Below are 13,178 nucleotides of genomic sequence, written 5' to 3' on the forward strand. Positions count from 1 at the left end.
CTTGAGTGGGAATTTTCTAAAGCTCTTTCCACAGAGGATAGCACACTGCCTGTCAGGGACATATTATAATAATCCCAAGGAAGAGGTTAAGCCATCTTGGATTAAGCCAGAGGACAGGCATCCTTGTTTCCACAGTGGGTCAGATCCCACTAGGGGTCTGATCTCATTATAGGAAATCCCACTCCTATCAAATCCTTAGTTTCTTGAGGTGACTTCCAGTCTCCAGGAACGAGTCACATTTCTTTATTCTGTGAAAGAACATAACATACAAGGGTGCTCCAGTGCTATCGGAGAACTCGGAGGTGCCCTTGGTTTTATTGGAATGTTTGACCTTGGTTTTGTAATGGGACAGGCTCCACATGAGTATTGAAAGGCAGAGAGAGGAAGGCCAGAGCAGTATTTGCATCCATGGACAAAGCAAGGCAGACAAGCCCAGTCCAGCTAGAGAAACGCTAATGCATTGTTGGGTCGGCACTTGGCTTGGAAGGGGCAAGCTTCCCTGTGCACACAGCACCAAGGCTGGTCTGCACAGCACCCATGGGGCCCGCTGCATGGAGCGGTTAAAGAGTGTGTTTTATCCGGGATTTTGTGGATTTGGATAGCAACCAGATCACCCTTACTCCTTGCCTTTCAAACCTAAGAGAGACGGCCAGGGCATGGAGTTGTTGTGTGTCAGGTCTCCCAAGCAGGCTTTGCACTGTGTCCTTTGGTGGACCCAGGGGTAGGCAGGACAGAGAAGAATGAGTAACAGATGAACGGGAAAGCAGGGAAAAGAACACACTTCCCTTTGCCCCAAGGAGCTCTGCTTGTGTAGTGACTGCCACCCAGGGAAACCTGGCTGAACTGGGAGCATCTGTGAGCAGGCTGAGGGCAGGCACTGCGGCTCACACCTGTAATCCCAGCACTCTGGGAGGCCGAGGGAGGGGCGTCGCTTAAACCCAGGAGTTCAAGGCCGCTGTGAGCTAGGATTGTGACATTGCACTCAAGCCTGGGTGACAGAGCGAGACCCCTTCTCTAAAATAAACATGAAATAAATAAATATCAGCATGTTGATCGTGGGCACAAAGCCCTATGTGCAGTGGCTACCAGACCTAGTGACCCAATGGGCCTGGGAGGAAGTGAGGGAGAATGCAAGCCCATTAACAGCAGTCGTGCTAACATCTCTAGCTTATCATCTTCAGGTTATTGGGCAGCTGGCTTCCCCAACCCAAATTATACCCAAGACTATGGAATAAGGGTACTCTGGGCTTCCACGCTAGTGAAATGATTGGGACCCACACCCAAGAATTCAGGCCCACTGAAACCTCTTCAACTTACATATTTTTAAATGTGTGATGAATGAACCAGGACAACCAAAGCTGAACTCTCTTAAAATGTGACTTCTCTTCTCCCTAAGCCTTATGGCATTCTTGGCATAGGCAGTCTACCTTTTTTTTTTCCTTTTTTTCGAAGATGGAGTTTTGCTCTGTTGCCCAGACTGGAGTGTAGGGGCACGATCTTGGCTCACTGCAACTTCTGCCTCCTGGGTTCAAGTGATTCTCCTGCTTCAGTCTCCCGAGTAGCTGGGATTACAGGCATGCGCCACCACACCTGGCTAATTTTGTATTTTTAGTAGAGACAGGGTTTCACCACGTTGGTCAGGCTGGTCTCGAACTTCTGCCCTCAGGTAATCCGCCCACCTCAGCCTCCCAAAGTGCTGGGATTATAGGCATGAGCCACCATGCCTGGCCAATACCTACTGTTTTACCAGCTACTCAGTCTAAAGCAACAGGTAGCAAATATTTTCTTAAAGGGCCAAAGAATAAAAGTATTGGCTCGCAGGCCATGGGGTATCTGTGGTGACAACCCAACTCTGCTTTGGAGGTAGCACTGCAGCCACCGTAGACAATAGGAAAATGACGGCTGTGGTTGCGTTCTATTAGAACTTTAGGTACTGACACAGGCGGTGCACTGGAATTGGTCCACAGGGTCTTAGTTGGTCAACACCTGCTCTGGTGTAAAGAAGAATGTGTTCCCGTGGTCGTCCCTAGGGAATGTATCGTGCGAAAACTAGTCCTCTGTTAGTCCACTGGACGGTGAGATGGTGACGGGAAACCTCTCATCATCAGCAGCAGGGCCCCATCCATGGTCTGGTAATGCCAAAGCCGGAGACGTGAGAGAGACTTTCCAGAGGTAGAGGACTTGTTGACCCAGATGGGCTGGTACCTTGTTTCTGGGAAACCACACCTCTGTGTATATATACATTAAAGACTTCCAGGAGAACACCCCAGCACAGTGCAACCCAGAGCTGCTCCCCTCACAGCCAGCACACACAGAAGAGGAAGGAGGCAGTGGCTGTGTGTTGTCTCTGAAGCCAGCCTGCTCTGTGAAAGCCTGTTTCCTCACTGATGGAAGGAAGCATAGGGATGAAATAGACGATAGAGATAAAAGAGCTTGGATCAGTGCTTCTCAGTTGAGCTTGCATGACGTTGCGGAGCTCAGCATCCACTTGAAACTGTTGCAAGGAGATGATGTCAGTGTGCAAACATCTTCAGGTCGCAATTGTCCCTTAAGCACGGCAGCCATCAACCTTACCTCCATCAGTGTTAGAGAGGCACGTTTCATTTCCTCACTTCGGCCGTGATGCATAGTTGATAGCTCTTTCTTGGTTTGTGGGGAAGTTTGCTTTGAAGATGATTCTGGCAATTTTGTGATGACCTCCCATCCCAATGGTTACTCCATTCTGTTACTGATACCAGGCAAGTGCTTGGGGGTAGGAAATGAGTCCTGCCCCGCCTCAGTCTTTGACGGAGAAATGGCAAAGGTCTGCAGTCAGTTAGAGACCTGTAAGGAGGCCATGGCTGGGGTATGAAATACACAGTGAGGGCCGCAGATGCTCAGACACCCTGAGTGTAGGCTGTGATACACAGTCTATGGTTACTGGTACATTTTTCATCTTGTGCAAGAGTCTACAACCTGCTGGTTCTGATGAACAAGGGAGGTGAAGGTAGGAAAATGGCACAGGAAGACAACCACAAAATTCCAATCTGCCAAGTGTGTGGGAGTGCAGGCTGTACCCAGCTAGCACAAGAAGGCAATTGGCTTGGGGGTGTGGGATACCTGGGGCATCGCCACTGCAAGATCTTTTTGTCTCTGCTGCCGCCTTACTTTATTTAAAGACAAATGTGCTCTCATACCTCTTCCTTTTCTTTTTTGTGAGCTGATTCGTACATGGATTGGCCTCAGAGACTATGGATAAAGCACACCTTTGCGTTCACCTCCTTTGCCCAACTGGATAATTTACAGATTAGCTATTGACCTCTACCGTCTGGCCTGCTCTCATTCATACTGTGTGTCCAGGGCCTGACATTAGACCCCAGGAGGGAGGACCATTTGGCCTGCCTTGAAGTCCAAGGGCAGAACCTTGTGAGTTAATGCAAATCACTGCCCTGTTCTGCCCCTGCTGGCTGCCTTGCAACCTGCTGCAGAGCTTTTCTCTTTGACTCTGGAGGGACAAACACAGGCAATGTCCCCTGGGATCTCCAGCACCTGGAGCGGGTTCTCCCCAACCCTCCTCCAGAGCCCTGCTGTATGCACTGTGTCTGATGGAGTGGCAGCCTCTCTGGATGGCAGCTCTCTCCAAACTCCAAAGGCATTCTTCTTCTGTTCTCCTTCCCTCTTTTTAAATTAAATGGGAATGCCACTGACGTGATGTCGTTTGCACTGCAGGATGACAGAACTGTTGTGTGAATACCATTGTATTTGCCAAATGGTCCACTCGTCATTTCAGAACAAACAAATGGATGGTGTCTGTAAGTCGGCAAACACTGGTGACATTTAGCCTTGTTTATGTTCCTTTCCTTTTGCTGCATATTTTTGGCTCCAAAAGCTACTGGCTGAATCAACAGGGCCTCTGAATCAGGAGAGAAGTCTGGTAGTATTAATTTTAGTTGCTATGTCCATATTCTCTTTGGATTGCATGAATCCTACTGCTCAGGACCAAGCCTAGGTGAGAGGAGAGGGCAATCAGCCTCTTTGGTTTAAAAAAAAAAAAGATATATATATATATATATATCTTTTCCCGCCCCTGGTAATGACTTAAGATTGGGAGGAAGGAAGAGAGTATTGAGAGAAGAGATTGTTGTAGGAAAAGACACCCACATCACTGAGGAAATGTAAACCCTCCAGTCAGACCCAGCCACCGCCATCTGAAATAGGAATGGTGTGAACACATCCATTCTTAAGTGGGTGCAGGTACCCTGGGTCTAAGCTTTGGCGTCTACCTTTTTAACTGCTGAATCAAAGCGTTGGTTGAAACTGACAACTATCTAGACACAGGCTACATCTTACCTGCTGAAGGCATCAGGTTTTTTCTTTTTCTTTTTAATTTCAGATGTTGTGTGCAAAGCCCAGGTTTCAAATAAGCAGTAATTACCTCCTATTACTTAGTGCTGATCAACAGCACCTCTACGTCTAATTGCCAACCTGCCCTAATCATGTTGACTATTCTTGCTTTAGCCAGAGACAGAAGGACCAAATTTTATAAATACCACTTTATTGTCATCATTCCATTAAACAATTAAGGAATGTGGCCCTGCCCTTGCTTTCAAATGCCTCTAGCCCTGATGGTTTCTGGATTATTTAATAAATCTGAACATTTTCTTGCAGGTAAGTGACACTCCCTGTCCTAGTCGGTCTATCTGGACTTGCCCTTGTCTGTTCGTGGTCCTCGGTGGTTATCTGCAGCTTGTTAATCGTGTAAAGTCAAGAGAAGAATGTATACACATATGTGTGTTGAATAAATAATTACTATTGGCATAGGTATGTGTATACACACGGCGCACCAACCTACAGTATATATAGCAGAGAATCAGAGGCTAAAAATATTACCCCATATGTTCCACTATTAGTCATGGATTGCAAAGGCTTAGTAACTTGAGCAGGAGAGAAAACTCCCTCAAAGTCATAAATCCTGAGTGACAACTGCTGGTGGATGACAGATCCCTTCACCTGTGGGCAACCTGGCTGGGGGTGGGGTCTGTTCCACCAGCTCACCTGAGCGTGTAGAGGTGGGTCCTGCAATGGTCTCGTGGGTATTACTGCTTGTGTCTGATTGTCCTGTATTTTGTAACACTTTAGAAGAATACAGAAAAGTGCAGTAATTCTCTTTCTCCATAGTATTTAAGCAGAAATATTGCTAGTTTAATATTGTGTCAGGTCGTCCTATTAACCAGGAGCAGATGACAGTAAAATTTCCGTGAATAGCACCTTGACATCTACAACCTAAAAATGGTGATTGAAGCAAAATGTGTAAACTTGTACGGGGTGATTGTGTGCTTTGGAACAGAGTATTGTTGAAGTAATTAGAAGATATATTAAGGTGTTCCTGGTAATGAAGGCATGTAAGTTATAATAATTGTAGCTTTCTGAATAAGTGTCAAACTATATCTTTAAGTGTGCTGTATGCTGAGTTACAAGTTAGGTCATTTATGAATGGAATGTAAAATAATACTAAAAATGCTTCAATAACTTATCTTGGTATTGCTAATAAAAAAAAAAGCTGTGAAACATTAGTGTAGTTTTGAGTCATTATGTTAACTCATTCCGCAACACCCCCCTCGCCCCCTGACATTCTTCTCTCTGTTGGAAGCCTCAACAGGACATTCAGGGAATGCCATTTACCCTGTTTCTTGGGCTGTTTGCCTGGGCAGATCGTTGCATTTTTCTATCCACCCTTTGGTGGGTCCTGTGAGTAACAATTCATAAACATGCAAGTGGAAAAGGACCTTCCAATTTGGGTGGATGACTGTGGCGGGTGGGGGAGAGTCAGGCGACATGGGCCCGTTTCTCTGTGCAAGTGACTTTGAGGTGTCTAGGCCCCACAACCGCCCACGGGAACTGTGGCTGGGGCGGTGGTGGTGGGGGTACTTGGGCACGGAGTATGCAGGTCATCATGCCCCATCCCAGATGTGGAAACACTGACACCCAGCTTTCCTGCAGCAAATCTAAACATGTTCTTTTCATCCTGTGAAGGGGTAGTTTGTAATGAAGAGACTCAGGATTCGTGGAGGTGGAATCTTTATATACTGCTGACCTTTTTGGGCTGTACCTGTGTTTGCTGCAACAGGCTTTTGCCTGTTCTTCCACTTTGCCTCCTGGTGGGGAGAGAGGTACGGGAAGGACCGATTTTGCTTTTTGCTTGTGTTGCTTGGTTTTGTGGTCCGTGAGCTGGACTTTAGGGTCCTGCCATTTCAACGGTGTTTCCAAGCTTCTTTGCTTGGGTGTGTTTTGTAAACTTCTAAATTCAATGACCATCCCTGCGCCCTTGTCTAACTGGTCCTGTTGGGGGACTCGGGGTAGGACACAATCTCAAGCCCCAAGTCCGTTCTTCACACCCCCAAATAAATAAAGTGTCCTCTGTGTAACAAGGGAACGGAAAGCCAGAAATGCCCATCGGACAACCCTGGCCTCCACAACAGGACAATTGCATCACCCTAGCTGGTTGAAACATTGCCTCCTGTATTTCTCATAACACCTTTTCCAGTGACCCTGACTCCAAAGACCACATTATGGCATTAGGTTGTCTCTTATTTTGGGAAAGAGGTAAAAAGTGAGAGATTCGGAGTCTGAGAAGACGTGATAAAAGCTGCAAAGAGAAAAATGTCGATTGTGAAGAAGGTTGTCAGATTTCCTGGTGGTCAGCGCCCACGACTGCTGCCTGATTCCCTTCGTATGAAGCTGGGAGTGCGTACCATGGGTTCCTATGGAAACTGTGATGGATCCCTAAATGCCTAGCAAAGGTAAAGTGAGTGACCCTAACTTCCAGGCCCCAGGTCTGCGTGGCCACATTTAGGCAGGGCCAGTTTCCACTGCCAGTGTACGTAGGCCAAGCCTGCACAAGAAGTAGGGCCCCAGGAGAGGTTTTTCTTTATTTGCAATGTCCCCTGAGTCTGAGGACCTGCCCCAAGGGGAATGGGGTGCACATCGAGGGAAAATTCCTCCCAGCCTTTTTCTCGGGGCCTCTGTCCAGGGCTGAGCACACTGTTCCTGGCATTGCTGGTCATGTACACCCCACTGCCCACTTCCTGCAAACCTGGGGCACCACAGCTCCCATGGGTTTTGCCAGTCCTTCTGGGATGGAGCCCAGAGGGGTATAGATGGGACGTGGGGGGCTGGGCTTTGGAGGCAGAGGGAGTGCCAAGCCAGTGAGGGAGAGGCTGCGGAAGGGAACGGATCTTCCCAGCCCCTTGCGTTGACAGCCTGGAAGGCTCCCTGGAGCCATGTATTCAGGCGTCTGCTGTTCTCTCTTCCTTTCCACGGGGACCCAATACCCCTAATGGAATCTCCAAGCTGGGGGACTCGGAAGCATTTCTGTTTCTAAAGCAGGGGGTATTTCCTGAGTTGCTCCCCAGTGGAAACTTCTCAAGCTTAGAGGATGCCTGTGTGGATTCTCATTCTCCTACTTTTATGAAGCCAGCTCCATCCTGCTCCCCATCTTCTCATTTCAGGGCAGTCACGCCGTGCACTCCCCCTGCTTCCCATCCACCTCCTCCTCATCACCCCCATCCCTGGGTGATGACTCCTTTCTCACCAATTGCGTGTTCTTGGGAATATTCCGTTTTCTGCTTGCCGGGGAGCTGGGTGGATTCAGTTCTGTGGAATGAGCCAACTTCATTTCACAGCTCTGCAAAGGGGTTGAGAATTCTGTTTCTGGTGTGTTCCTTCCCCCTAAGTCACCATCCATCCCCAAGTGGGATTATTATAACAAGCTCACCTTCCCTGTATACTACCATCCATCCCCACACCTCCCCCATAAACCACCATCCATCCCTACATGGATATATAACAAGCCCACCTCCCCTGTAAACCATCGTCCATCTCCACGTGGGATTGTAACAAGCCAACCTTCCCCCAAGCCATCACCCATCCCCACATGGGATTATAACAAGCCCATCTTCCCCCAAGCCACCACCCATCCCCACATGGGATTATAATAAGCTCATGTGCCCTGTAAACCATCACCTATCCCCACATGGGATTATAACAAGAGCATGTCCCCTGTAAACCACCATCCATCCATACATGGAACTATAACAAACCCACCTTCCCCTAAGCCACCACCCATCCACACATGGGATTATAACAAGCCCCACCTGTTTGAATTCAAACCTGGAGCAAACATAAACATCATCCATTGGATCTACCCTCAGCCTGAGACCCGGACCCTTCCTAACATGAACCCCCTGGTCTGGATCAGAGACCCCCTCTCTGCCCCATAGTATATGGAGCAGAGTTCCAAGGAGACATCTGTGACTTAAGACGAGAGAGGCCAAGGAAGGGCAGAGTGCCTTGCAGTAAGAGAGTCTTCAGATCCACTTCTCTATTTACACATGTTCGGAAGTGTGTTTGCTTTGATGAGATTGTAGATATTCTGGTTGGAGAAAAAGAATCTAAATGTTGGGAGATGATTATTCCATAAGTATAGTCACTTTTTCTCAAAGAAACTTCCCGATGATTAAATTACATCCCCAAATCAGCAGCAGCGCATTGGCAATATTGTCTCTGCGTAAGCAGATTCTGCCTCTGGAGCAAGGGATGCGCATTTTCAAGGTTAAAGTTGGGGAACTCTGCACAGCTATTTCATTAGCAAAAATAGCCATTTGTGCATCCAGACATTGGCTGGCTTCACGAGGGGTTTGTCTTTCATGTTCTTTGTGGAGTTGTCCAGACACACCCATCTAATGGTAACTCACTGCTCACAAGGTTAAGTTTTCTTTTTGAACTTCTGTTGTTGTCAAATTAACATAATATGCTCTCAATTATCCACATAAAAGGAGAAAGGCAACCAAGCGGGGAAAGCAAATTTGCAATTAATTTACCAAATTATTGCTCTTTTTATATGATGGACAAGTCGGTTTTTTCTTGAGTCAAGGGATTTGTCTGTCCTGGGGAGAGAGCTGGGGCTGACCACCGGGACAGGCCACTCCAAGGTGCGCCCTGCATGTGGGGAAGGGCTGAAGGTGGTTTTGCTGGGGTGCAGAGTGGCCCCGGTGGATAATTAGGGACTCACACTAGGATGAGTTCTTTCTTGTCAAGTAGAGGGGCCGTTAGTCCTCTCAATCCCCTAAGACTTCTTCAGTGACCTAGATGGGGTCTCCCTAGAGCAGATCCTGAGGTAAGGACCTGGATACAGGCAGTAGATGTGGGAGGTGACCCAGGAAGCATGAGTGAGGGAGCAGGGAAGGGAGACAGAGAAGGCAGGTAAACCAACAAGCACAGATGCACTCATGAGAGGGTCAGTACTGTAGGACTATAGGGGCTCAGCCCCTTTGGGGGTCCTCTAAGGTACTGTGTAGAGCTCCCCTTGGAACAGTCTCTTCAAGTATTGAAGGAGCCGGGGTATTTACACACCAGCTCTGTGTCTCCCAGCAGCTAAGGGTCCCTCCAGTGCACCTGATGGCCAACCATCCTTCCCATAGTGAGAGAAAGACCTCAGGCAGAAAGAAGCAAGGGGCCATTGGCATTGCCAGATAATCAGAAGGGAAGGAGTGAGGAACCAACAACCAACAGTGTCTGCTTCGAGTGGGAACGATTCTACACCCTCCTGGATCCCTTGTAGAAAGTCGCAGACCAACGAAAGCCATGGATGAGAACAGATGTGCATGTCATGGCTCCTGTGGGGAGGGAAGGTGTGGCCTCTCAGCTTAGGGGCCGGGTTATTGGAAGAATGATTGGCAGGCTGGCCTGGGGGTCAAGAGACCAAGCACCTCGCAGCAGTCATGTTCCAAGGAGCTTAGACAACTCACGTGTCCTCTTTGGGCAGCATTTTCTTGACAGTTAAAGGAGGGAGCATTCCAGATGTCTGCTCCGGATCCTCCTACGTCTTAAACTCTATAGTCTCCATCACCCTTTTCTAGTCCTCACTTTTCAGATGACCCATGGGGACCCTGTCAGTCCTGGAGTCCCCATACCAGTAGGGCCCCTGAGATATGTTCTGGTTTTCCACAAACATAAGAGTGTGCAGGATTTCCATTTGGGCAAGGCCATCTGCCATTCCAGTGCACTGGCATGTAAAACTTGCCTTATCCTGAAGATATTTCTATTAAATTAGAAGAAGACCATTGAGGATTTTCTCTTTTAATTCTGGAAGTCTGTCAAAACAGAAAAAGAAAAGAAAAGAGAAAAGGAGATCAATGAAACTGGATTTTTAGCTCATGGAAGTGCAAGAAAAACCTGATTATTTGACTTTTTTTCTCTTTTCTTTTTCAACCTGTTGAGTTCACAGTTGAGCTTGAGAAGATTGTATTTTTTATGATGATCAGGTTATCTTCGAGCACTTTGCAGATACCAATGTGTGAATCCAGGGGGGTCCCTTTTGGATATAAGTGCCTCCTACTTCCTTTCAATACATGTACCCGTCACACTTAGAGGGTGGGAACCCAGGCACTGAGAGATGCGGGCTCAGGCTCTCATCTTGCACACATGGGGCATGGAAGCAGTTCACATTCACTTCCTTCTGCGCCTGTGACCGTTCCACTTTTCCATCCTGAGAATTCCCTTGGTCACTCAAAATCACTCTGGGCTTGCAAGCCCGGGGTAGTTTGGAACAGTATGCACTATCTCCACATGGGAAACCCTCAAGTCCTTGGCTTTTTGCTTTCAACTGGACATCTTGTCATAGGCATTTCTTAATGCAATTGCCTCAGTATTATCATCCATCAAATGAGGCACTCGTGTATCCTTTAAGAGAATAAAGTGAATATGAAGAACTTGGAAGTTGTCGAGTCACCCTCATTTCAATTATTTTAGGCTTTCGGAAAGCCATGTAGGCTCCAGGCAGAGCTTCGATGAAGACCCAGAACCCACTAAAACCCTGCCAAGTGGCTGGAGAATCAGGGCAGGCTATTATAAATCATGGCGCCCCGCCCTCATCCTTGCCAATTTGTACTCACCGCTGGAAGGCCTCTTTCTGGATGGCCCATCTGGGATTCTTCCCATCCCTGGGGTGAACACATCTGGAGGTCTGTTGGGGAACCCATATGATAATTCAACAAGCCCATTCCTGCGATGGACAGACACACCCCCATTGGCTCCAACTGAGCTGTTTTCACTGTTTTCTAGTGGTAAAAAGTATTTACCATTAGGAAATTTTAAAAAATCATCTCTGGTGGCCAATCGGTGGCCAAGATTCTTGTATCAGTGGCTTTTGGATTACATTAAGACTTTGGGCTCTAGAACTGTCCTTTCTAAATGATACCCAGTAATTTAATTTTAAATCACAAAGGGAATTTCTTTGAGGCTTTTGAGGTAAATGCCCCTGCAAAGTGAATGATCCCCTCTAATTCACACAGGTTAAACACCTGGATGTCATGTTGGGGTGGTTTTGTGAAGTCCCCAGTTTTATTTTGCGACAGTGGATTTTGGATTTTGCAACAGGAAGTGTTGTGTGAGGTGGGTGATGGGACTGGGGTTTGCCAGGCAGGCTGACCTCACATCCCAGAAGACACAGGAGGGAGAGGCGCTGGGCCTGATGGATGCTCCAGTGGTGGGAAGAGGGATTCCTATGGGCCCCTTCCCCAGCCTGACAACTCCTGCAGATGAGCCCAAGGACAGGCTGGGGCCCACAGGCCTGGAACCTCCAGACGGACACACATAATTCCCACCATGTCAAGGTGTCTCTGGGATGGGGCAGCGAGGAGGCGTAGCCCCAGGGGCCTGGGATGGGGGCACCAAAGGAGGAGGAGAGTGCCACAGAGGACCTGAGGGCTAAGGGGTGAGAGGGAAAACAAGTAAGAAGAGAGTAGAAGAGAAATGATGGAGGTTGCATCCGGAGGAGAGGAAAGAGTGGAAGAAATGGGTGAAGAGGAGAGAGAGAGAGAGAGAGAGAGAGAGAGAGAGAGAGAAAGGAGGCCAGTAGAGACCAAAGGATCCTGGCAGGGAAACTTTCCTGAAGCCTCCTGGGGCTGTAGGTGCCCAGGCTGATGGGATGGGTCCTCCCACTGCTGGTGGTCCTGGTGGTCGGGCTGGGGAGAAGGGTGCTCAGTGGCTGTGGGTAGAGATGTTGGGGAGGGTCAGGGAGACCCCCAAGTGCAGCTCCTGGCGCTCGGGCTGGAGCTCCAGCAGCGCCTTCTCCCGCTTGCTCCACTCCCACCGCCAGTTTCAGGAGGAAATGCTGCAGCTTAATCAGAATTATTTACAAGATAATGGTCCATTGTTTGCACTGAGACAGATGTTGTCTGTGGGAACTTTGTGTTTTATGCTCTTTTCCCTGCTCTGCCTTCACTGGGTGCAGATGGGATGGAAGTAATGTGAGTTATGACTCCGAGGATTAGAAACGGGGAGACGCTCCACTACTGCCTGGGCTCGGCTGGGCCCAGAGCTGGGCTGGCACCAGGCGGGCAGGGGTGGAGAACAGCCACTATGGCTGCAGGGCTGTGATTAAGAAGGTCTTATTTCCTAGAGGGGTGGGTCCGTGCCATTGCCTTGTCCGGCAAGAACTCTGATTAAGATGCACTTCTGTTTGTTGCATTGGGAGGTCACCGTTGACATCTCAAACGAGGGTGGCCATCTGGTCCTCTTATTGCCAAAAGGAAAGCTCGGCCCCTCTGGGGTGGGGACTGTGTAGACTCCCTTTTTTTTTTTTTTTTTTTTTTTTTTTTTTTTTTTTTGACTTATCTGATAGCTTCTTCTTGGTCTTCTGGGGTCATTTAGGAAGCCAGATATGGGCTTGTGACTCCCTGCCCTCCTTCTTCAAGGGTGAGGTCAGCTGAGTGAATCTACTGACCCGGGGAGAGAGCATGTTGCAGAGGAGGAAAGATGGGGTGATCTGGGGAAACTTGGCCTGCTACTGGACTTACTCCGAGCCTTGCCCCGGTGTGGGCCCACCCTCCTGTGAAGCCCCCAGGCCCACCAGGCCTTCAGCACTTCTGGACCCCAGCCACTTCTGCATAACCAGACACCCTCTGTCATTATCAGAACCCATTTTATGAATGAGGAAGCTGAGGCCAAGGGATGCAAGGCGGCTTGCCCACAGTCTTTTTTCTTTTTCTTTAAAACATTTTCTGTTTGTTTTTATATATTTAGGGAGTAGACGTGCAGATTCCTTACGTTGCATGTGAAGTTTGTACTTTTAGTGTATCCGTCACCTGAATAGTGAACACTGTGCACAACAGGTGAATTTTCAACCCTCACCCCCTCCC

At 48.3% G+C, this 13,178-nt stretch overlaps 1 protein-coding gene across 13 annotated transcripts in view; it reads left to right on the forward strand.

The window, feature by feature from the left end:
- The window catches only part of ZNF536 (zinc finger protein 536), a 488,422-nt gene that overhangs the window by 329,277 nt on the left and 145,967 nt on the right, over positions 1 to 13,178 (forward strand). For 5 of the 13 annotated variants that reach the window (XM_028839579.2, XM_077977123.1, XM_077977122.1 and 2 more), the window contains one exon: positions 4,648 to 5,549. The exons of the other annotated variants lie outside the window; for them this stretch is intronic. In XM_028839579.2, coding sequence (XP_028695412.1) covers positions 4,648 to 4,655 — 8 coding nt within the window. In that variant the 3' untranslated portion in view covers positions 4,656 to 5,549. Of the gene's footprint in view, positions 1 to 4,647; positions 5,550 to 13,178 lie in introns of those variants that run through there. 13 annotated transcript variants of the gene reach the window in all.

Source organism: Macaca mulatta, chromosome 19, assembly GCF_049350105.2.
Source record: "Macaca mulatta isolate MMU2019108-1 chromosome 19, T2T-MMU8v2.0, whole genome shotgun sequence".
NCBI lineage: Eukaryota > Metazoa > Chordata > Mammalia > Primates > Cercopithecidae > Macaca > Macaca mulatta.